This window comes from Microtus pennsylvanicus, chromosome 5 (genome assembly GCF_037038515.1).
Source record: "Microtus pennsylvanicus isolate mMicPen1 chromosome 5, mMicPen1.hap1, whole genome shotgun sequence".
Lineage (NCBI taxonomy): Eukaryota > Metazoa > Chordata > Mammalia > Rodentia > Cricetidae > Microtus > Microtus pennsylvanicus.
This window is the reverse complement of record NC_134583.1, coordinates 119,535,817-119,561,202: the sequence shown is the minus strand read 5'-3', so window position 1 is coordinate 119,561,202 and position 25,386 is coordinate 119,535,817. Positions and strand designations below refer to the sequence as shown.

Genomic DNA, 25,386 nt, shown 5'->3' with positions numbered 1-25,386 from the left:
GGGACATTTAACATTTAAAGCATGATAATGGGAATAGGCTTGTCTTTCTTCCTCCCTTTCTCCCTTCCCAAATCTTATTCCACAGCTGAGAGGCATTTACTTCCCAAAGACACCCTCCTCCAAGCCCCTCCCCCGCCACCTGGCCCATCCCATTCTGTCTGACTTGGCTTTACCTCCTTGCCAAAACTACACTGGCAGCTACTCCTGCAGCCTTTGAGTTCATACTGGTATTTTCACAACTCTCCCAGTGACTACGGACTAGGCCTATGAAAATGTCATTTCCTTTGGACCAGCATGTGTAGATTTTGAGAGAACAATCAAGGCCCAGTTCAAAGGCAAAGGAGTCAGCTTAAGAACTCTGGGTGCCCCCTTGCTGGGCTACACTTCTCTGCTGATCACTTGCCTGATGAAGGGACCTTAGTAACCCAGGAGCAACTCTGCCTCCATGATGCTTATCCGGGGTCCCCAGATCTTTAGACTTCACTCCTTCACACAGGCAGACAGGGTACATGCATCCGGGCTTCTCAGCTTCCTTGGACATAAAGCCACACACACCGAAGAGCCCACATGTAGTTGAACACTGCTACCACCGGCCTTAGTAACTTCAATGAGAGGCCGTGTTGTTGTTTTACACTGGATACTGAGAATTATAGAGCCAGTGTTGGTCAAGGTGACCATGCTGCAGCGTGCCTGCTTGTCTATGTTGAGACATAGTGTCTGCAGAGAGGCACTGAGGCCCACCTTCCCAGGACATAAGAGACATTTCTCAAGCCTCTTTATGTCTCGAGTAGGACAATTGAGACCTGTGCAAGCTAGTGCCAATAAAGCCAACGATAACCCTCACACCTCCATGTTGCCTGTGGATGGAGGCAAAGAAGGCCACACATCATCCCTTTGCTCCATCTCCCTCCCTAAGGTATTTATTGGCCAATAAACTTCTTAGTCTAGTTAGTGTTTTATACATATCCTCGATAACTATTTTAAAAAGCTAAAAGGGATGGGATGGAGTGTTGGCTAGTGGTTAAGATCAGGGTTCGATTCCCAGGACCCATATAGAGCCTCATTATCTCCTTGGGCACCAGGGAAGCATGTAGTCCTCAGAAATGCAGATAGACACACAGGCAAAACCCTCATACACAGAAAACAATAAAAATAAAACAATAAAAAGTTAAAAGGGGCCGGGCGGTGGTGGCGCACGCCTGTAATCCCAGCACTCGGGAGGCAGAGGCAGGCGGATCTCTGTGAGTTCGAGACCAGCCTGGTCTACAAGAGCTAGTTCCAGGACAGGCTCCAAAACCACAGAGAAACCTTGTCTCGAAAAAAACAAACAAAAAAAAAAAAGTTAAAAGGGATCCTGCTCACTTGTCAGACACCTCCACGAAGCTCTGTAGACTCAGGTGTGACTCGGGTTGTTGCGTATTTTCAAGCCCCAACTTGAATTCACTGACTCACGTGTGAGTGGTGCCACATTGGTGTGTTTTACAGTGACCGGGCCTACAGTGGTTCCCATTGTCTGAGGGTAAGTTATAATTACAAAGAGCATAGCTGGCCTTCCCTGCAGGCCAAGCATCTATCACCAATGTGATATAATTTAGGAGGCAGCCTGGGAAAGCATCTGCTGCATGAGACAGAGAATTCACGTTGATTGGAATAGGCGGACCTGTGTCTGGGTGCCCGCTCAGCACTAATTAGCTTAGTCTGGGAGGAGGGCACTGATTCCATTTTACCTTGGCTCTGTCATCTGGAAAAGAGAAGAAATACTATATACTAATAATATACATATATACTAGGGGCATTGTAACAGTGACTATGTCAAATCAACAGCGGGAATATCCTTTCCCCCTAAAAACACCCTGGTTCTTACTTCCCGGATACCCCAGGTTGTGTCCTTAGAGAGCTCCACACAGGATGAAGTGTCTTGGGGTTCTGGTTCAGAATCACATCACTAAGGGAGCTGGCTGTTCCCTGACACCAGCACAGGTTAGGAGTCACTACTCTAACAGCAAGCTTGGGCCCAGAAGTGGACACAATCCTCCTGCCTCCAGCACGGAGATCACTAAGTTGAATGAATGGAACACTGTTCTGGACGCAGAGGTAGGAGGTGGAGGCACGCCCACCTGAGCCCACCTGAGCCCACATGAGCCGGGGTCCCCAGGTGGGAGGCTATGCCCAGGTGTCAGAGCAGAAGGTGAAGAACACATACTTAGACACAGTGCTTTCCTGCATCCCCTCGCATGCTTTAAACCAACGGTTCTCAACCTCTGGGTTGAGACCACTTAGGGTGTTGAACAACCCTTTCATGGATATCACCTAAAGCCATTGGAAAGCACAGATATTTACACTGCGATCCATGACAGTAGCAAAAGTGCAGTCGTGAAGTAACATCAGCAATATTTGTTTGTTTAGGGGTCACCACAACATAAAGAACTGTATTAAAGGGTCATAGCATAGGAAGGTTGAAAACCACTGCTTTAAACTAATCCTGTTAGTGCCAACCTTTAATCCTATGTACTCAAGAGTCTGAGGCAGAAAAGTCACAGGTTCAAGGCCATCCTGGGCAATTTAGAAACATCCTGTTTCAAAATAAAAAGTAAAGGGAAGGACTAGAAAAATAGTTTAGTAATAGAGTACTTACCTAGCATGAAAGAGGCCCTGGACTCCATCCCCACTACTGAAAACAAGAATAAAAACAAAAACTGTACTTGGTTCAGGTGTAAAGATATATAGCAGGAGGAATAAGTTTTTTAAGGACATATATAGATATAGATATGGATATGTGGATATATGTCACTAGACAAATCAGGAGAAAAGAAACACTTTTTTTTGGTCATAAACTCAAACATGAGAAATATATTTTCTTTTTAAAATTATTTTTTGGGTGTGTTTTCCCTCCATGTATCTCTGTGCATAGCGTGCAACTGTGTGCATGCCTAATGCCCAAGGAGACCAGAAGAGGGTGTCAGGTTCCTTGGAACTGGAGCTACAGATATTTATAAGCATCCATGGAGGTGCTGGGAATCGAACCTGGGTCCTGTAGAACAGCCAGTGCTCTTAATCATGGAATCATCTCTTCAGCCCTGGTAAATACATTTTCAAAAAAGAAATGGAAAGCCAAGCATGGCGCCACACACCTGTAACTCCGAGACTAGACAAGATGAGGCAGGTAGAGAGTTCAAGGTCATCATGACCTTACACAGTCAATTCCAGGCTAGCCTGGGATATATGAAGTCTCGTCTCAACAAAACAAAACAGAGCAACCAAAATACAGAGAAGAAAATGGGAAGCAGAATCCTAAATTCTGAGAAAGCTAATTTCTATATATATATATATATGTGTGTGTGTGTGTGTGTGTGTGTGTGTGTGTGTGTGTGATTTGTAAGGTTTTATTACTTTTTATTAACTAATTAATTAATTTTTCTCCAGCCTGATCACAGTTTCCCCTTCCTACGGCTTTTATTCTTCAGCATGCATTAATTGTACAAAAATTGTACAAAGTAACGAAGGGACTTCTGGCTTCACAGCACATCCACATTCAAAGATCTCAGTTGCCATGCCAACCCCAAATGGCTGGGCCTATGTGTTGAGTGATGTATTTTAGGGTGAATGTTGTTGCTTATAAAATGATGGTAGCACTACTGCAGGTGAGCTCAGTGGGAGAGCCTGTCCAGCAATATAAGGCCCTGTAGTAGATCCCCCTAACACAATCACACACAATTTCTCTCACACACGCGTGTGCATGCACATACACACTAAAACAAAAGCTATTCATTTAAAACTTCAAAAGTATTGAAGAAAATAATGTGTTTTAAAACTGTTACTGACTACTCTGCGTCTGGATGGTGGTAGTGGTTGTATGATCTTGTGAGTTTACTAAATGTTGCTATATAAATGGTGACATTTGGACTGTGTGTGTTTCGCTACAATCAAAAGCTTGTTTGGGCCAGCGAGACCGTTAGTGAGTGAACGAGCCTGCCAAGCTGAGGTCCATTCCCGGAACAGCATGGAAGGAGAGGCCTGATTCCCAAAGTTGTATTTTGATCTCCACATGGTACCATGGAGGTATGTGCATGCACATAAACAAACAAATGAATGTAATTTAAAAAATTGATAATATAGACTATTTAAGGGGCCATGATCATAGTTTTCTTTGATCCATGAGATACTACTTCAAGGTTTTCCTTTAAATGTATCCTTTTGTGTTGTGCTGTGTGGCCCTGTTTAAGTGTGTGTGACTGAGTGTGTGAGTTTTTGTGTGTGTGTGCGCACAGGTGTGTGGATGCTAGAGACAGAAGCCCACACGTAGTGTCTTCTTCAGTTGCACTCGGCTTTATTTTGTAAGACAGGTTTCTCACTCACCCTGGAACTTGAAGGTTCAGCTAGACTGGCTGGCTCACAAACTCTGGGATCCTCCTGTCTCCGCTCCCCAGTGCTGGGGTTGCAGGCACACCCACAGGTGCTGGGAGAACACACTCAGGCCCTCGTGCTTGTTTGTACAGCAATAACTTTAAGGAGTGAACCTTTTAAGTAACCCTGAAGGTATTCTTCATACACATTTCTAGATGCTTTTTTAAAAAGAATTGCAAGGTTTCTTTTCAATCCTCTACTCCCCCCACCCACCCCAAAACATTTAAGATGTTCCCGAGTGTATTTGTTTTTAACTCAGAGCCCAGAAAGAAAAATCTAACTGCGTCAAATGTTTTCAGGACATAGGAAAAACTATTCTCTAAAATTGCTCTTTATTTTTCACAATATTTTGGGGTTCAGCTGCAGGAATGTGGCCTAGTCAAGCAGGTGGCCAGACTGTGCAGTACCGTGCGGTCACAGGCAATACCCTTTTTCTCCAGCTGAGTCAATTAAATGTGTTTATGTTAGCGTGCATTACCCATGTACAACAATGGCTTTCATTATGAGATTTTTCACACATGCACACATAATATGTAATTTATTTTGATCATAAGTTACCATAAATATTTTTGCTAACATATAATAATTATATAAAACAATAGAGTACGTGCTGAGGTGTTCACAGATGTAGCTAATGTACCTTGATCATATAGTTGATTTTTTTTTTAAAAAAAAAAAGACACTCAAATTCTTGAAACATGTTCACTGCCTAGAAAAACATTTCCAGAACTTTTCTGAAGGCAGTTTTGAAAGACTTCTTGGCTACTTGCTTTTACAAAAAGTTCCTAACTACTTTCCTTTAGAAGCCCTGTTGTTGTTGTTTGTTTGTTTGCTTTGACGTGGTGGTTTTTGCTAGTCATGGAGAGGCTAGGCATACCAAACTTCATTAGACACCTGTAGAAAGGTGAGTATGTGAGAATTCTGTAATATGTGTGGCTCATCTGGGGGCCTACCTCTCTGTGGCCACAGGCATCTCTTATAATGGTTTGGTTTTCATAACCTGCCTATTTACAGACTCATAGAGACTTTTCTCTTTACCTGCTCCATGCAGCACAAGTGGTGAGAGCCAAGAGCAGCAGGGCCCCTGCATGCTCAGAGGACAGAAAAAACTGTAGCCTTCTAGGCACCAAGGGCTCCTAGTCACTGAAATCAGGAAGAGGAAGGACCATGGCAATTACTGTGGTCATGTCAAGTGACAAATCTTCCAAGAACATTTTGAAGTCAGGATAGCACAGGCTTTTGGTCAGCCCATCTGTCTCGACGTGGAGAGTCTTCAGTCAATCTGTGTCTGACATGGGAAATGGAACCAGGATTTTAAGTAAGATAGTGGATATTTGTAGAATCATCCCTGTTCTTGGTTGTGCCAAATCCAGCCCAACTTCTGTTTCTAACCCGGCTCAGCAGCACAAGCATGCCATCCGTCAGCAGAGAATGTTTGCAGATGTCTGCAGGAAAATAGAGACAGGGCAGGGTACTGGGAACACCTGTGATCGGCTTCCCATGGTTAGTGGCTGTTAGCTGGGAGCGTGAGTTAGTTGTTGTGTTGGGTGTATGGGGGCTCTTTGCTCCAGACTCTGCAGGGCCTTTCTGCCTAGGCCGTGGAATAATGGTGCTGCTCTTCTTCCAGCCTGCTCAGGCACCACCAACACGTCCCGGGCCTGCAGAGCCCCGTGATGGTCCCTTCTACTATCAAACCAACACCACCCTGTCTCCTTCCCTCTCACTGACATGGGTCCCTTCCTCTTTTCTTTCTGCCCCAAAGCAAAGCCCAAGATGCCCTAAATACTCACGGTTCCTATCAGCAAAATATTTGACCTTGGAAGCCAATAACAGGGCAGGGATGGGGACATAGTGTCCCCAGTATGACTGCTGGGCAGGTAGGGGGACTGGGTGCCACCTCCAAGGATAGAAGGGAAGCTGGCCATAGAGGCCTGTGGTAAAGGTGGTCATCTTCCCAGAAGAGGGCCCAAGTTGAAATAAATCACTGTGCCATTCAGACAGGGCAAAGTTCATGTACCTTGGAATCACAATTCATTTTGTGTGTCACCCTTACCAGTGACAAGACTATATGACTTCCTCAACTTCTCAGACCAAATGTTCTAATCTCTATAAATGGGGAACCACAATAGTATAAATACTCTTTACACCACTGCAGACATAAGAATGGTTAAGAATGTTTTTGTCACTAAAGAAGGTGAGTTAGCAACAGGTGCTACCCCAGGTGTGGTTGTGACACATGCAATACCTGGTGCACACATCGTCCACAGCAAATGCCGAGGGTTACTTCCGTTCTGGTTCTTTCTCCAAGGCTCTCTGCTGGCCTGGGGTAGGCTGGTCTTTCAGGACTGTCTTGCTGGGTCTGTGCTTCAGTCAGTGTTCTGGGCTGTGGCCCTGGAAGGAAGAGGCACCTTGTTCCTATAGGATAGTGTATATCCCAGCCGAAGACCTGAGGCGGGTGGGAAAGATCAGGGAGAAGGTTTGGTCAAAAGAAGCAAAGCAGTTTCCACTAAGCTAATCCTGGGGTTGTTACCGTATCTCCCTAGAACTTAATTCTCTCCCTTGGGGCAAGATGAGGCTGGCCCAGATTATACCGAAGGTCTCTGCCACATCTAAATTTCTATGACTTCACAGACAAAATGAGGAGAGCCTGGTTATCAAAGCGAGACAGTTGAAGCAGCACTTTCTGGGTCTCACTGTTTGCATCTATAAAACAGGATGGGGCCGTTCACTCAACCCAAGGAGGTTACTCTGGCTACCCAGCCCTGGAAGGAACTATCAAAATATCTTGCCAATTACATGACATTGTTCAGAAGGAAGCAACTGTGGGTGCTGAATTCGCAGACCTAAATATAACGCCAATGATGCCACAGGAAGGCCAAGCTGGAGGAGGTGGACATGGGGAAGTTGAGGCCAGAAAAGGGTACAGAGGAAGGATGCTAGCCATCTGAGGGGAAATAAGCTAGACATCAAGGGGAGAGCAAGGAAAGAGGCCTTTGGAGGATGTCTGTGGCAAATAACAGAACAATCAGTAGCATCTGTTTCAGAACGCTGGGTCAGGAGCCGGTGATGTCACGTTTAAGACAAATTATCCAAGAGGAAGATGTGTAGGACTTAGAGCATGCTTGGCTTCTTTCTGTTTCTTTACTCTGAGACCAGAGGAGTTGGGCAAGCCATGAAGAGGGGAGGGATTCCTGTCCTGCCTTCTAGAGGACAGTCTTTGTCTTCAGTTTAACTCGGGTGCTCAAGCGTGGCTGGCTCCTTGAACTGTGGAATAAATAAGGCCCAAACAGCAAATCATGACATCACACTTTAAGGAGTAGTCTGGAAAAATAAGTAAATCAAGGTAAAAAAAAATTTTTTTTGAACTAAATACAAAAAAGAATATGAAGAACTAAATATTGGAAATTTAAATGTGGGGCTAGAAGATGATCCGTCAGGTAAAACACGTGTATGCAAGGGTAAGGACCAGAGTTCAAATCTCCAGAAACCATGTAAATTGTCAGTGGGCATCGAGACTCACCTGCGGTTCCAGACTTGGAGCAGCAACAGTATCCCCAGAGCAAACTAACTAGCCAAAGCAGCCATGTGGATGAGCACTGCATGTGAGGAACTCTTCTCAGTGAGCCGAGTGGAAGAGAGATGGAGGACGACTCCTTCCACATGCACCAGCACACACATGCATCCCCGGGGGGAGGGGGGAAGAAAGAAATTTTAAATGAAGACAGGACAGTGTTATTGTTAATTTTTTTTTTGTCTCAACTTCCAAGATGGCACACTAAGCAAAGCTTTATGCCAGAGGCTTGGTTTTTTTTTTTTGTTTTTTTTTTTGCCGTGACAGAACTAAAACCCGTGGCCTCGTGTTTCCTATGCTCTACCACGGAGTTGCCTCCCCGGTCTTTGATTTTCTGAGACACTGTCTCACTATATGTCCCAGACCGACCCAGAACTGTGGTCCTCCTGCCTCAGTCTCCCTGGGGTTGGGGTTAGTAACTGCAAAGCCACGCTGGGTGCGCAGCAATGTCCAATATAAAAGCTGTCAGCCTGAATTTCCAGAGGGGATGCTCAAGTCATTCCTGCGTCTTCAGTTTGTTCACCATTCCGGAAGCAGACTCAGCAGAGATGGTCTCACTGAGCTCCCGGCCACCAGTGTCTTCCACCCACACTGTCTCCATTCTCCCCACTTAATCTCGGCACACCCCAGAACAGGACCCTGAGTACTTCCTGCTGTCTGGAACTACTAAGGCGCTGGCACCCGCCCTTCCCTTAGCTGGCGGGCCTCACTTTTGACAGCAAACCTCACACAGTAGCCTTGTCCCTTGCTACGCCGAGCTTCTCACCAAGCCCCAAAGGTCCCAGATGATCCTACTTCTGAGCCTTTGTACTTCCTGTTCCTCTCCCGCGCCTGGCATTTCCCAGTCTGTTCACATAACGGGCGATGGTGACACAGAGAACTCAGAAGCTTCAAGCCTGAAGATCCAAGGAAACCAGATTTCAAGCTCCATTTTCCTCCTTTCCTATGGTTTCCTGGAAGTTTAGTTTTTTTCTAAATTAAATACATACTACAATTTAATTAAGAAGGTAAAAAAGTGGGCTTCGGCTATAGCTCCGTTAGCCAAGCACACACCTGGCATGCGTGAGGCCCTGAGTTCAATCCCTGGCATTGAAAAATGGAAGTCCTCTTTAAGGAATCTGGAGTCAAAAGTATTAAACCACGGAAACTCTCCAAAGGGGTTGGAGGGGGCTGTTTCAAAACACTGAAACCAAGGGCAGAAACATGGTTCAGCAGGTAAGTTTACTTGCTATCAAGCCTGTTCCTGGGACCCAAAAGGTGGAAGGAAAGAACAGACACATCAAAAATCAAATAGACCTATGGACGGTCATTAAAATAATTCTAATTTAAAATATAAGTTTAAAATAGAAGCAGTTTTAAAGATACATTTGTAGTAAGAAGCAGTAAAGAGATTAAGTGTATTCTTTAGACACACACACACACACACACACACACACAGAGAGAGAGAGAGAGAGAGAGACAGACAGACAGACAGACAGACAGAGACAGAGACAGAGAGACAGAGAAAGAGAGAGTGGGGGCAATGAGGATAACAGAGAAAATATTATTCCAAACTAATCTTAGAAACAAGTAGCTGGAGACACCAGGCCACCCATTTGTATGAGCAGAGAGGTCCTCGAGGTGCCTGAGATGACAGGCTTCTACTAGAAGTCAGAGTGAGCTCCAACAGTGATCAGCCAAGATGAAAATGTCGAGCGAGGTTCAGTGAAAACCAGGGAACTACTGCAAGCCCATAAGGAAGGGAATAGCAAGTTGAAGCTTGAGACTCAGAAACAGGAGCACTGAAGGCTGTCACAGCACAGAGTGGAGGGCCTCCCAGCCTGGTGCAGCCTTTTCCAGGTAGGAAGCGGTGTGGACCCAGATCGGCTCAGGAGGCAAGGCTAAACTTACAACTCCTGAAGCATGAAATGCAAGAACTGGATCCAAGGCTGAGACTGCTGAAAGGGGAGAATATATCAGCTCTTCACAGGGTTCACTTTCCTCTGAGACTCTGCTAATCCAAATACCAGCCCACAAAGGGATTTTCTCTGATCTGGTTGCTTTGCATTTGGTCTTTTCTGGGAAGAGAAGTTGGGGAAATGCCAAGATGCTATGTCCCTTTTTCACAGCCCAGTGAGTGCAGAGGGAGCTGAAAGAAAAACCAAGATATTTCACACATTACACACACACATGCACACATAAACATGCACAACAAACACGCTCAAACACACACAAACATATGCACAAACACACACGCAAACACACACATACACACCGTTAATTTTTTTTTTGGCTAGGCTTTTGAAAATACGTTGTGGCAAGTACAACCATTTTCGAACCATCTTCTGTATTTAATAAAACACAACGGGGCATGAATCTTGTCAAATGTGAGCTGTCTTGGACTCCTGCTTCGTGGCTGGTCACACCACAGTATGGCTGCTTTCCCCAAGACCCCTCACCTTGGTGCTCCATGAACCATCCTTCCAGAATTTGTCCCACCCTCGAATACCTAGGGATGTTCTGAAGATCAGCTGTGGCCCTCCCTGGTGTGTTCTCACAGACCAGATCTCCAGGGCTGGAGGGATTGGGGTACACAAAGCTCTCCCACCCTGCTAATGCTGTCTGAGGTTCTCAGCCTCAGACACACACTGGAAACACTTGAGGGCTGATGACTCTGGGTTCCGTGGTCTGGAGTGAGGCCTAGGTAAAAAACAACCTCTAGGTGATTCTGCCTCCAGGCCTAATTAAGGCCACTTCTTTAGCATAGCCTGTCTTCTGAGGAGAAGTTGTAATGAGATTGATTGCCCACATGCTCATTGGGGAAGACAAGATGATGTGGGGTAGCGATGTGTCTGTGGTTTGGGGGGTTGGCATTGCTGCTGTGCTACCTAGCAGGGGTGAACTATCATCTCTGCTGGTGTGCTGTGCTGAGCCCAGATACAAGGAGGGACACCCAGCAGGTGCGAACCATCTCTGCTTGTGTGCTGTGCTGAGCCCAGGTGCAGGGACACCCAGCAGGTGGGAACCATCCCTGCTGGTGTACTTGTTGAGTGGAGGTAAAGGAAGAAGGCAGGCCACCAACAGAAACAGAGGCTGGGCACTTTGTTTGTTGGGTGATATCACTTCACTCCAGTTAGAATGGCCACTATCAAATGACATAGGATTTCAAAGGTGTGGAGGAATGGGAGCTCTTACACACGCACGGTGGGAATATACTTTAGTAGTTAGTGTTATAGAAAGCAGTAGGGACATCCCCTAAAACTAAAGAAATAGAAGTGCTATATGATGATCCCACGACTTGAGGTGTGGAAGGAAATGGAGTCGGTTACTCAAAGAGACGGCTATATTCCCATGGTTACTGCAGCACCAGCCACAGGAGCAAAGAAATGAAAACAGCCAATGAATAGAAAAACAAAACATGAATACACATAAATGGTGAGATATTACTCCGTCATTAAAAACATAATGAGATGGGTAAGGAGGTGGGGAAATAGGGATGAGAAAGATTTGCAGGGTGTTTTATCCCCCCCCCTTTTTATTGAAAATAGATTTTTTTCTTCTACAATATATTCTATTATAATCTCCCCACCCACAACTCCTCCCAGGTCTTCCCCACCCACCCAAATCACCTTTTGTTGCCTGGGGAACCAGGCTCCAGCAGCACAGGTGTCAAAGGGAAATCCACAGAGTGTCCTGTGACTTTTTATATGACGGGGTAGGGGAAAAGACACCACACACTCTTTTGATGACTTCCTTCTCTTATTCTTTTGCTGTATTCTCTTCTCTACAGCTTATATACCCCCAAAAAAGTCTTCCAGGCAATCTAGGAATTACACTATGGTTGCATTTTATTTTTCAAGAGAATGATTATAATGAGTACAGGTAAAAGCATATTTTCATCTCTCTTACATGATTAAAACAAAGTCATTCCAAGAACCCACATCCGTTTGCATCTAGGTAGCCTGTTACAGATTAACAGAATGAGAGCAAGTAGGGGTACTTTTCTCTGCAGCCTTCTATGGCGGGCTGCATACTGAAGTTACAAAGGAAGAATCACTCACTTTATTACTTATCTCGAAAGGTAATCTTATAAAGAATCTTAAAGGGCTCACAAACCTAGACTTTCACGCATGAGAAAGAATCAGTCAGCTCTACTTTAAATCTTTAGGGTGCCGACCCACTCATCAATAGTTTCTTATGTCAGGAGATTGAGGGCAGACATGGGTACAAGGAATTAATCATCGCCTTTGAGCATCAATTAATCCAAGCAAGAAAGGCATGTCAGCTAATGATAACTGGGCTGCTTTGTTCTTATTCCCTGACCTGAAAGGGATCCCCACTCAACTGTGTGCCTTTCTATAAAACTTTAGGTTGTCTTCTTGGGTTTTTTCACCTCAAAGTTATTTGACAAAACATCTTAGTCTAACTTCAAGTTATTTTCAGAGCTTTGTTTCAGCTATGATGCACTCCAAAACCTGTGAACACATCTCCCAACATTAAGATTAAAAGAATTTAAGCTAGCTGGGTTACTAGGACTCAGTTATTTTCCCTAATCATTAACCTAAGCCACAGTCTATGAGACTCCTCAAAGAAACTCATGTGTTCTAGCTGTGTGACACTTCCTTGTTTTATTTTTAATCATCAACACTCTATTTGAACTAACATTATTATTACCAATTAGACAGCACAGTTTAGGAAAAAATCATTTTCATAATGATCCACAGGTAAGAATGCCCAGTAAAACAGGATGTTTCGTGGGATAAACATTCTACCTCACATTCACACCATACCAGATCCCAGAGAAAAATGACAGCGCACACAGGTGAAGGCACAGCAGAAGCAAGAGACATTCTGGAGACTGAGATCTTAGGGCCTCGATGAACGGGGGATTCACCCATCAGGGATTGGCCTCCTAGGGGGCCGTCCCCCTGAAGTCAAGGGCCATCTGCTGCTCCTCTGACATGACCAGCTGCACATACCCTTCCCTGTCTCTTGCGGGAAACAGGCATCTAAGAAAAAGGAAGAAGAAATAAAATAAAATAAAAATCAAGATAGGCAAAACAAGCAAATAGAGAAAAGAAAGAACCAAAGAAAAAGCAGAAGAAGAAACATATACAGGCAGGATGTCACACACATTTACACACACAGAAATCCCATAAAACACAAAATCAGAAACCGTAATAAAAAAGCAAAAGATCTTTAAGGTTCAAAAATGCCCAGACAAATTTTATGTCGGCCATCTACTGCTGGGCGTGGGGTCAGCCCTGTGGTGTGGTTAATTACAGTCTGATAGCACCAGTAAGTTCTGATATTCTAGGAGAAAGGAAATTCTGTTTCTAGCCTAGTGACAGCTGTTTGAGATCTGTAACACTCGTCCTAATGTGAGCCCTGCACAGTGTGTGTATGTGTTGAAATGCTACATGGACCCCATAAATATGTCCAACCTTATGTGTCAATTGAAATAAAAATATAACTGATTCAAAAATTGAATATGTTTATAGGCCACCATCTATATACATAGATATATTAAGAGTAAATATAAGGTCACGGCTGGCCTCAGTTTTACAAACTGACGCTTCTTCTGTGCATTAGCTATGAAAGCCTCAATGGAATGTTACTAGCAGAGATTGGGATTAAGAGGAGCCATGCTTAGAATTGTTCCCATAGGACCTTCCACAGCACCATTCATACAGACACATGGACTACACGGATCTGCTCTTACAGAACTGCACAGATGAGATGCTTCTTACTTGCTCCCCTTTTCCAGCCTCCAAGCCTATAGATGCCGCTGATCTTCTACCGCCTCCACAACTTTCCCTTTCCCACAATGCTATGTGTACAGCTAGAATCAAATAGCACACAAACTTTCTTCATTGGCCTCTTCACTTGCTGTATGTTTTAATTTAAAATAATCAGAGGCCACACTCCATCACGAAGTCAGGGCAGGAACTCAAAAAAGGAGCACAGGAGCAGGAACTAAATCAGAAGTCATGGAGGATTCATTCTTAGTGGCTTGCTCCTCATGGCTTGCTTACCTTGCTTTCTTATAGTACCCAGGACTATTTACCACAGTGATTTGGGCCTCCCACAACAATTATCAATCCAGAAAATACCCTCACAGGCTTGCCCACAGACCAACATGGTGGGGATATTTTCTGAGGTTCCCTTTTCCCAGATGACTCTAGCTTGCTTCGTGTTGTCATAAAGCTATTTGGCTCACCAGGCAAGTACTCTGCTATTGAGTTACATTCCCACACCTGGAATTCTTTATCCAGTGACAGGTATGTAACATTGTATATCCAAAGCCCTACCACCAAGTGGCATCTTCAGCTTCAGCCATTCAAGTCACAGTGCCCAACATCACTATTTCTGCTAGTGACCTCTAGAATACCTACTAGGAAAGCAAAGCTGCCCTGGGGGTGGATTAAACTCCAAATAGGACCAGTGCCTTTTGTTAATGAAGGTAAAATTGTATTGCAAAAATCAGCCTTGATGTTAATATTTTGTTTGTGGTCTTTTTTTTATAGACAGCTTCAAAAGATGGTCCATGATATTAAGAACAATGAAGGTGGAATAATGGACAAAATAAAAAAGTAAGTTGGTTTCTATTATTTATATGAAAGTCAGTCTGTGCTGAGTGAAGAACAAAGCTCTCTGTCATTGAGGACCATGTCGCCTGTCACCTTTTTACTAGGGCCAGGAAGCCATGGTGGTTAGTCCACATCCTGGAAACAGGAAAATAAGTGAACTAGGGCTCGGGGATCTGGAATTTTCCAACTCTGTGAAGAGGTGTGCTGGGCCCGCCCAAGGCACGCAGCAGGAAAACTACTTGGACAACCACGGATGATCCTGGAGAAGCCAGCAAGAACTCAAGGAGACACAACCTGGCTTCTCTTGTTCAGCCTTGTCTAGGTGCTGCCGAGGCAAGCAGGCCTTGCTTTTTTGTGACGTCATATAGCTGGGCTACATTCTGATCCCTGATTTCTGCTTTTTAAATTGTTACCTTAAAATCACGTTTCAATGAACTCTGGACAAAGCGGAGCCAGAATCCTGGTTTTCATGTGCATCAAAGCCCCTTACATTAAATAAAGAAAAGACAACAGAAGTTATGCTGGGTGCCCTGGCACACAACTGAAATCTCAACGGTTGGAGAATTTAAATCAATCTTAAAGAGCTTGCAGGGCCCTAGAATGCGTAAGACCCCGGATTCAATCTACAAACACACACCACCCCCACCACACACACACACACACACACCACAGAAATTGTACATGCTTCTTACATTTACGATTTAAAATCTAAGTCAAGATGAAAAGAGAAATAGCATTTTGTTTTGTCTTTTGAGATAGGGTTTCACCGTGTAGCCCTGGGTGACTTTGATTTGTTATATAGACACAGCTGGCCTCGAACTCACAGAGAGATACCTGGTTTTGCCTCCTTAGTGAGTGCTAGGATTAAAGGCATGCACTATCACTATATGCTTTGTGTTTAGTCTTTAAATTTACTTTTTTATTAATGTAATACAGATTCACCATGGGAAAATATTCAAAGAATTTGAAACTTATCGGGAATCCTCACTTCCTCATATTCTCCCCCTAACCCATTCTCCCAGAACAGGCATCGTCCTGGGTGAGTCGCCCTGCATGCATGCCTGTGTGTGCTTTCACAGGCACGCGTACCCCAGTACTACATGTGCCCCTCCCACAGTTTTCATCTTGAGTAGCACCATGCTTCATATACCATTTTCCCTGCTTGTGGTACTAGCTTTACCACGGACCTCTTTATTAGTATCTAAAAATAAACCGTATTTTTTGGGAAGGGTTGGCTAAGTAGTCTATTGTAACAAAAATATAATTAAAGAAACTGACTATATACTGGTGGGTGTGTTAAAGGGGAGGATGTTAGTTCTAACTGGTAATGTTTCTTTGGAGGGATGGTTTCATATCAGTCATTCTCCAGCTATTCCTTTCCATGTGGCTGTCACTCCAGTGAGGTTGCTTTCAGACTTCACACTCTCCATTAATCTAAATTCCTAAAGTAAAATTTCTCAGTGGAAGTTAAAGTTTTATCACCATTATTAAATCCCCCTCCTCCAGTTTTGTGCCAACAGCAGCATGGGGCAGTCCGTTTCCCTGTGTCTATAGAACAAAGTATTCATTTTTGTTCATTTTGGGTGGGGTTTCTAGAATCCTCGGCACACACGGGGATTGGCGGGTAGTGACCATGGCCCTCCATGAGGGGTAGGGATCCTCTCGTAGAGGAGGACAGTCTACCTTCAGGCTTTGTCCAAGGGGCTGGCAGAAGTGTGAGTTCATTTCTGTTTATCCTTTCTACTAGTCGCTGTCAGAGTCACTAGCAACTGTGGGTTGCCCCAGATTTGCCAGGTTTTCAACTCTATTGTTCTCTATGGAGTGAGGTTTACCTCCCACGTTCAGACATACGCCAGCAGCCACAGAGCAGAGATGTTCCCGACAGTTTCTATTTCAGAAATTCTGCCTGCTGACCCTAGAGCACTTCTCTCTCTCTCTCTCTCTCTCTCTCTCTCTCTCTCTCTCTCTCTCTCTCTCTCTCTCTCTCTCTCTGTGTGTGTGTGTGTGTGTGTGTGTTACATGCACACAGAAGCCAGACCCGGATGTTGGGTGTCCACTTGTTTATTCTCCATGTTATTTTCTTGATAAGGTGTGTCACTGAACTGAAAACTCACTGACCGCTTCTGCGAGGCTGGCTGACCAGAAAGCACTCAAGATATGCCTATCTCTGTTCCCGAGTGCTGTGGGTTGGAGAGATGCACAGCCATGCTGGCTTCTCCTGTAGGTGACGGATTCGAATTCAGGCTCTCACGTTTACCCGCCCCCGGCATCTTTCTGGTCCCAGAGTGTTGGTCTTGACAAGCCATGCTTCTTAGTCTGGAAAGTAACAGTTTCTCCCTTAAGAGGAGGAAGCACGGTCGAGCACACTGGGTTCTCTACCACAAAGACTGGATGGAGTTCTCATGGGCCATGGGCTGCATGTGGAGAGGCCTGTGAAGTACTGGGTTTGGTGTGTAGTTGGTGTGTAGCTGACAGCTACTTATTACTTTGAGAATTCACCTTTTATTCCTGGCTTGTGGTCAGCGCCTCTCTTTCCCTGTATTGCATGTACACATCTTTGTGGGTGAGCACACATATGCATGTCTGTGTGCAAATGTGTGGAGACTGCTGGAGTCCCACATTCCTCTACTGTGCTCCACCTTGGCTTTCTGAGCCTGGATCTCTCACTGTACCGCAGCTCACCAGCTCAGCTGGACTGACTGCCAGTCAACTCCCCGGATCCTCCTGTGTCTGGCCCCCAGTACTGGATTAATAGGCAGGCTCCGCCATGCCCAGCTGTTTTGTGGGTGGGTCTGGTCCTCACATTTGAGCAGCCAGCACTTACTGACTACTCCCCCCTGTCGCAGAGCCACCCTGGAGTTTGTCCTCTGTTCTAAGATGAGCTGAGCGGTTAAACGTTTGCTCTTGTGAGTAGAGGATGACAGTGGGTAGGAGCTGGCCTGGGTGTTTTGAAATGCTGTCCCCGGACACCAGCCCCCTTTTGTTCTGTTGCTCTCCCATGCAGCCCCTTTGACAATCTCTTTCTAGACTTCACCATGAGTTTATTTTGATGAGAATTGTTAGTTTATGATGAGAACGGGATGCAAATATAGATAGGAGAGCTTATGATGGAAAGGGTAGGATTTCTATACAAAACCAAATATTGCTATTTTGTATTACATATATATTGTTGTTATTGTTATATATCTCTACAATTTTGGTTTGTAAGGGGTTTGTGTATTTCTAAAATAAAATATAAATTCTTATGTTGGTTTTAAAATAAATAAATATAGATAATTATTATTATATATACTGATTCTATAAAAGGAAATAATATTTTAGTTATTAAAGGCTACTGGATATAAGTTTTATCTATATGTATTTAAATTTCATTAATTTAATAAAGATATCACTCTTACGTAAAATGGGCAATTATTATTAATTAGTAATTTACTTTAAACCTTTCACCTTGAGATGATGCTTACCTAATTGTTATGTTTTTTTCCCCCTAATTCTGGGGATTGAACCTAGGACCTTACACCTGCAAGGACAGTGCTCTAGCCCGAAGCCATAGCCTAGGTCTTGTATGTCATGTTTTTAAATGGTATAAAATAATTTTTGTTCAAACTATGAGCAAAGTACTTGATATTGATGATTCTGCCCCCCCCCATTTTTTTTTTTAAAAAGCTTGTGTGCACTGGGCAGTGGTAGTGCACACCTTTAATCCCAGCACTCAGGTAGTGCACACCTTTAATCCCAGCACTCAGGAGGCAGAGGCAGAAGGACCTTTGTGAGTTCAAGGCCAGGCTGATTCTACAAAGTGAGTTCTAGGACAGCCAGAGTTAAACAGTGAAACCCTGTATCAAGAAAAAAAAAAGAGTATTTGTGAACCATTAAAATAGAGGTCATCTTCTCTTACTTTCCCAACAGCCAATGAGCATTGCTCTTCCTCCAATCATTGAGTGCCGCGTTGACTGGTCTTTGGGTTTCACAGAGCTCTTCTATGGCTCAGCCTGGCTTGGGCCAAGTCATAGGCTCCCGGTACACTGTGGAGAATAATGGCTTCATTAGATTCAATACACTGAATTCTCAGTGTGAGGGGCCCAGAAGATATTCTGGTAGTTATCTGTCTCTTATCTCTGTGTTGGCTTGGGCTGTGAGCTTTGACATCAGTTGTCCTGCCCACTGACCCTTGTTCTACTGGTTCTCATCTACAGGCTAAAAGTCAAAGGACCTCCCAGTGTTCCTCGAAGGGACTATGCGTTAGGTAAGAGTATTTCTGAAATACATTAGCTGGCTTTTGTCTAATGCTCCTATTTATTTCTTGGAGAAGGAAATAAGTCGTACTTACTTGAAAACAAAAGATGCTCAGCCTGATTTTAAGAATGACCATATCAGTGAGGCCTTTGACTGCTGTGCTCAGTGAAAATGTACTCCACCCACCCATCCACCTACCCCATCCACCCATCTATCCATCTACATACACACCCATCCACCTATCCATCTACCTACCCATCCATACATCTATCCATCTATCTCTCATCCATCCACCCATTCACTTATCCATCTACCTACCCACCCATCCACCTATCCATCTACCTACCCATCCACCCATCTATCCATCTACCTACCCATCCACCCATCTATCCATCTACATACACACCCATCCACCTGTCCATCTACCTACCCATCCACCCATCTATCCATCTACCTACCCATCCACCCATCTATCCATCTACATACACACCCATCCACCTGTCCATCTACCTACCCACCCATCCTCCTATCTATCTACCTACCCATCCACCCATCTATCCATCTACCTACCCATCCACCCATCTATCCATCTACCTACCCACCCATCCTCCTATCTATCTACCTACCCATCCACCCATCTATCCATCTACCTACCCATCCACCCATCTATCCATCTACCTACCCACCCATTTGTCACACACCTCCCAAGTGTCTGGCACATACAAGGTATTAAGTAGAAGTGCTATACTTACAAGTGAAATATAGTTTACGCTGCTGCGCAATTGATAGCCACAAAGGGAGGACAGCTGATATTAGAAAGATCTACAATTTCATTTGTAGGAAAGCAAAGTCCTGTGCAGTACATGGCAGCGGGGACTAATCTATCCTGCATAAAAGCTTTTTAAGGAACCAGAGAGATGGCTCAGTCAGCAAAGTGCTTGATATGCAAGCATGAAAACCTAAATTTGACCCCCAAAAACTATACAAAAAGCTGACCATGATCCGGGCCATGGTGGCACATGCCTTTAATCCTAGCACTCGGGAGGCAGAGCCAGGTGGGTCTCTCTGTAAGCTCAAAGCCAGCCTGGTCTATAGAGTGAGTTCTAGGACAGCCAAGGCTATACAGAGAAACCCTGTTTTGTTTTGAGAACAAAATAAAATACCTGTGCATGGTAACATTCACTTGAGGTCCCAGTGGTGGGGAGATGGAGACTGGCCAATCCCTGGGTCTTGCTGGGTAACCATTCCCAGTGAGAGACTCTGTCAAAAGAGGGGGAGGGATCCCGAGGAATGGCACTCAAGATCAATCTCTGAGCTCCACATATACCCGCACGTACACAGCTCCATTTCAACGAGAATAAAATTTGGCCACAAAAAGATTAATCTTGAGATCGGTAGACTTATAGGAATGGTAATCAAAATCAAACATTCAACATCTTTGTCTAGAATAGACAGAACCCCACACTGTCAAGCATTCAGCAAAGTTCAGACAGAGAGCCATGGATTCCTGTGCAACATGGATCTAAGAAATAGGGATTTTTGTCCAGGAATTTAAAAATCTACCTAATTCATAAGTCGAGGAAACCTGTTCCCAAGCATCGAAGTGTGAACAAATCGTCCCTTCTCTCCAAAGATGGATAAAGGGAACAGCTCTGACCTTTTCAGTATCCAGACAGGGATGACAGGAAAATCACAGGAAGATTGAATCCTTTTGCTTAAGAGGAGTTCTAGAGGTGATTCAGTCCAACATCGAATCTGGACTTCCCTCCACCCCCACCAGTAGTTCCTTCACAAATGAGGCCACCTCCCATGATGGTTTCCAAAACCTATCTGATTCCCAAGGGACGGACAGCCCTGACTGGATGTAGGGCTCTGCTATGCCTCCTAATGGCCACTCTGTACAAATTTTGCCATTGCAAAGACATCAAAGCAGACAATGCAGAAATGATGTCACTTTGACTGTTTATTCTATAAAACAAACATCTCCAGGTGCCTCGGCTTTAACCCACTCAACAAATATGCCACAAGTTTGTCCTGTGTGGCACTGGGTAAAAGGCCTGTCATACAAACGTGAGGACCTGAGTTTAGATCCCCAGAAACTACATCAGGCTGAGTGCCTGCTTAGCAGCTGAAATCCCAGCTCCTGTGGTAGGATGGAAGACAGAATCAGGAGAATTCCCAGAAGTCTGTGGGCCAACTAGCTTAGCATACACAGAAATGATCAAGAGACCCCGTCTCAAACAAGGCGAGGCCAAGAATGACATCCAAGATTGCCCTTACATACATCTGCACTCATGCACATGAAAACGCACATTTTAAAAATAATTTCCCAAACATGATGGCTGCTGTAAAAAAAAATAGGAAGAAACTGGCAGGTGCAGTAGCAAAGAATCACGGCAGGTGGGGGACAACTTAGGTAGTCTGAGAAAGTCCCTCTGAGAAGGTGACATCCGATTCAAGTGCCAGGGGACAAATGTGCAAGCTTATCTGTCCCCTGGGAATGAACTAGCAGCATTGGAAATGACAGACTCAGATGCTGTACCTCGGAGTCAGGTCTCAGAAGGCTAACCAACTACAGGAGGGACTCTCTCCTCACTGTGGCTTGCTCACCCCTTCCCCATGGGCTCCTCCTTCTCTGTTTTCTTCTTTGGTGAAAGGCGGAGAACACCTGCCATATTCTCATCCTTTTGCCTAAGCCGCATGCCATGGGGTTCATTGTCAGTTCCCACTCTTCCTTGTCCTCTGCAGGAGGAACGAGTCTTCCTCTAAATCCCACTGATTCCAGCCTTCAAGTATCTTTCCTGCCTGTTGCCATGGATACAGCTCAGCCCCCTTCATCATCTCTTGTCCTTGGACAGAGCTTCTAAGTGGCCCTCAACGTCTCATTCCATTCCTAACTCTCATCCTCCCTCAGAGAAGTGAGCCCTAACACAGCTCTCCTCATCTCCCGGCGCCACTGAACTCGTGATGGCTCAAAGAGTGCAGTCACAGGTCACAGGGTCCAGTGACAAGGTCCTCTCACGTCTAGCCCTAACTGGCCATGTAGCAATGGACATCGCCCTTCATTTCATCCGTGTCATTGGAGGAATGGAGATCAGGGAGATTTTGGACCCGGAGTCTTGATGCTGCAGCAAGCCACTCTGACATTCCCTGGTTTTAGGAATGCGTGTCTTCCATCTAGTGGACCTCCAAAAGTCTTCTCTGACCTCAAACCCCTGACCTCTTCCTGAAAGGCTCCATTTAGTCTTTTCTTATACAGTGTTGGGGCTCAAAGTCAGGGGCCTCATATATTGTAGGCAAGTACTCAACCACCAAACTACAGCCCTAGCCCTTCCATGTAGCCTTGATAGCAGTAAAACAGCATCTCTTGGAACACAGGAGTGTGGCTTGCTCCGTGGTCTGATCCCTAGTATAGTGACAGCAGTCAGCTGGGAGCTCGTTAGACATACATAACCTCAGCAGCCTTGCCACACAGCTGCTGAGTCAGAATTAGCACGAATTCCCACATATTAAAGCGAAACAAACCTGCTTTAAACCCGATCCGTCCTAGTTCCTGATCTTAGAAATCAGTCCTGTGCACTTGGCCAACGAACAGGGCCTGCTCCCCCTCCTGCTCTCCCTCTCACTCCTTTGGGCAAAACTAACATCAACACTTGCAGTGTCCTTTCTTGTCCTGCCCTCCCCCAGCCCTAGCTGCTCCTGTCCCAGGGACATTTCCAGCTGCTCCCCTGTGTCTTGGGGTTCCCACACAACTGCCTGCACCGACTCAGAAATTAGCCCTGAAGCTCTCAATGCAGGGAGTGTCCAAGGAACTCAGAGGTTATATAAAGAGACAGAGACAGGCAGACAGACAGACAGACACGTAGACAGACATGGTGGGTGGGGGGATTTGTCTTAGTTCTGCAGATAAAGAACACCTCCAAGGGAAGGGCCTCGGGTTTTATGGGTCACTGCGGAAATCCTCAGGTCACTCCACAAACCCCCGAGGGATCAGATCTGAACGAGGCTTCTGTACTTGCAGCCTCTGCCCCTCATCTTCAGGGACTCTCAGGAGACACCGCCACCTACCCACAGAGGTTTGCCTAGTACTAACCCTGTCCCCACTGATGTCATGCAGAGAGGGGACTGACCAATTGTGAAAAAGTAGAAGTTCCCTAAAAGAATGAAACTAGTGTTTCCCTGTGATCCAGCAACCGGACCACAGGATGAATGGCCAAAGAGAAGGCAATCATATACCAAGGGAACATCTGCGCTCCTGTGTTCACTAACATCTGTGCTCCTGTGTTCACTAACATTTGCGCTCCTGTGTTCACTTCTGAGCCAAGGCAGGGAGACAGCCTGACTCCATGCTCATGAGTGGATAAGGAACACGTGGTGCCCACAGAGAATGCAATACTATTCAGTCGTTATGAGGATGGAATCCTGTCATTTGTAGCCCGGGTGGAGTTGGAAGGTCACTATGCCAAGTGAAGTAAGCCAGACTCAGAAAGACAAGTCCAGCACATTCTCATGCTGCCTGTGAAAGCTCTCACGGCAGCTCTCCCAGAACCGAACTGACCCAAGACACCGACCACCAGGGTAGTGGTTACCTGAAGCTGATAAGGGTGTGGTGGGGGAGGCTGGGTAATGGGTCCAGTGGGAGCATGAAATTCCGGGGTGCTACCTCACAGGTGACTATAGAGAACAATGTACTACTAATTCCAATAACTAAAGAGAGATGCCGAAAGTCCCATGTGAAGAGACGGGGTGTTTACCCTGCCTTAAACGGGATACAGTGGATATGCGTATTGAAATATTGAAAGACCACACATTAATCTATTGAGCTGGATACTTTTATGTTTTCATGTATCAATTAAAATAACTTTTATTTAAAAAGATAATTCATCTAGGGCTAGCGAGATGGCCCAGTAGATACAAGTGCTCACTGTGAAAAGCAAAAGAACCTGAATTCGAATCCTGGATATTCACCTAAAGGCTGTGTATAGCTGTGTGCGGCTGACCAGCCTGCCTACTGAAGCAGTGAGCACCAGGTCTACTGAAAGACCCTGTCTTAACAAGCAGGGTGAAGATGAATACCTGATGGCTGCCTCTGGCATCCACATGTGTACATAGGCATACATACCCTAATAGGCAGCAATTAAATAATATTATATGTTTAAAAGGAAGGAAGGAGAGGACCATGGGGAGAAAGGCTCTCGGGTCCACCCTGCCACAGAAGCCCAGAGTCTACACAGCCACCCTTGGTCCTGGAGAAATGAGCTCTGACACTCCCTGTGCACTGTCCGGCTGTCCTGAGTGGAACCAGCATCCCTTGCTACTCCATGTCTCTGCTTGCCTTCACCCTGGTGGAATGGGCAGAACTGCCGTAGAGAGGGCACTGTAGTCGGTGTCTGGGGGTCCGCACGGAACCAAGAATAGAGAGACACGACTTGGGCTCACGGTGTTTTCAAAACTTGGAAAGTACTGGAAGACCGTTCAGTCTAAGCTTCCAAGATAAGTAGAGCCAGAGAGGCAAAAGACTGTCCAAAGTTACACAGCAAGGCCATGACCCAGCCTCGATATGGGCCCCATGACAACCCTGTGGAGGCGTGAATGCATACGACGGCAGAGGGAGCTCTTGAGGCATTCAGTGATGAGACTAAAAGCCCCTCTCCGTGCCAGCTTTTCCCAGCCCCTTCCTCAGGCCCCACACTAAATCCTGACCCTGCCAGTTTCCAGCGCTGCTCTCTGGAGTTTTTTGTCAGTTTGACACAAGCTAGAATTACTGGGAAGAAGGAGCCTGTATTGAGGAATTAGCTCCATCACATTGGACTATGAGCACGTCTGGGGGTCATTGTTTTGATTGATTGATTGATGTAGGAGGATCAGGCTACTGTAGGTAGACAGAGAGAGAATAAGGTTGGGGGAAGGGTAGCAAAGAGAGTGGAGATCTGAGGTGAGAGGGGCCAGGATAGGGGCTTTGAAATGTATAACAAGTACTTGTGAGTAGGGATTGTAGGAGCCTGGAACACAGCCACAAAGTGCATGTCCTTGGAGATTCAAAGGTAAGGGAAATGACCCCTTTCAGCAAATGGGAACCAGTTTCACAAGTTCTTGAGGAATGCCGGCTTGTAACCACCAGAAATCCTCCTATGGTTTAGTTTGAGCTGGGCCTAGACTCAAGTTTGAACTGAGTTAGTGGGCCTGCCCTTTTGGAGGGGAATGGGGGGACTACCCCTTAGACCTGATAGTCATGGAGTTTATTTTAAAAAAGGCAAGTATAATATTCCGGTAATGTCCCTTGACAAAGGCGGGCAGGCCTAGGTAAAGGTGACCTGCTGCTCTGCTACTGCGAGATTCTCTTTATGCCTTGAGATTTAAGCTTTCTGAGGGGATCAAAAGCAAATGACGATATGACTACAATTACGGTTCAAGGCCACATAAATGCACCAGAAGACTCACGGGAGACAGGCAGCATTGGTGCCGGGGGTCAGCTAGAGATGCCCAGCTGAATGCATGCTTTTGCTCTCTGTCCCTTGTCTGTTACAGATAGCCCTACAGACGGAGAGGAGCGGTGGTCAGATGACTTTGTAAGTATCTGCTCCCGTGATCTGGGTGTGTGTGGGG

General features: G+C 45.4%; 1 protein-coding gene across 1 annotated transcript in view; it reads left to right on the top strand.

Moving 5' to 3' along the window:
- The window catches only part of Blnk (B cell linker), a 65,841-nt gene that overhangs the window by 6,062 nt on the left and 34,393 nt on the right, over nt 1-25,386 (top strand). Inside the window, exons 2-4 of the mRNA XM_075974072.1 lie at nt 14,482-14,547; nt 18,741-18,790; nt 25,309-25,349. Of these exons, the coding sequence (XP_075830187.1) occupies nt 14,482-14,547; nt 18,741-18,790; nt 25,309-25,349 (157 nt within the window). The remainder of the gene's footprint in view (nt 1-14,481; nt 14,548-18,740; nt 18,791-25,308; nt 25,350-25,386) is intronic.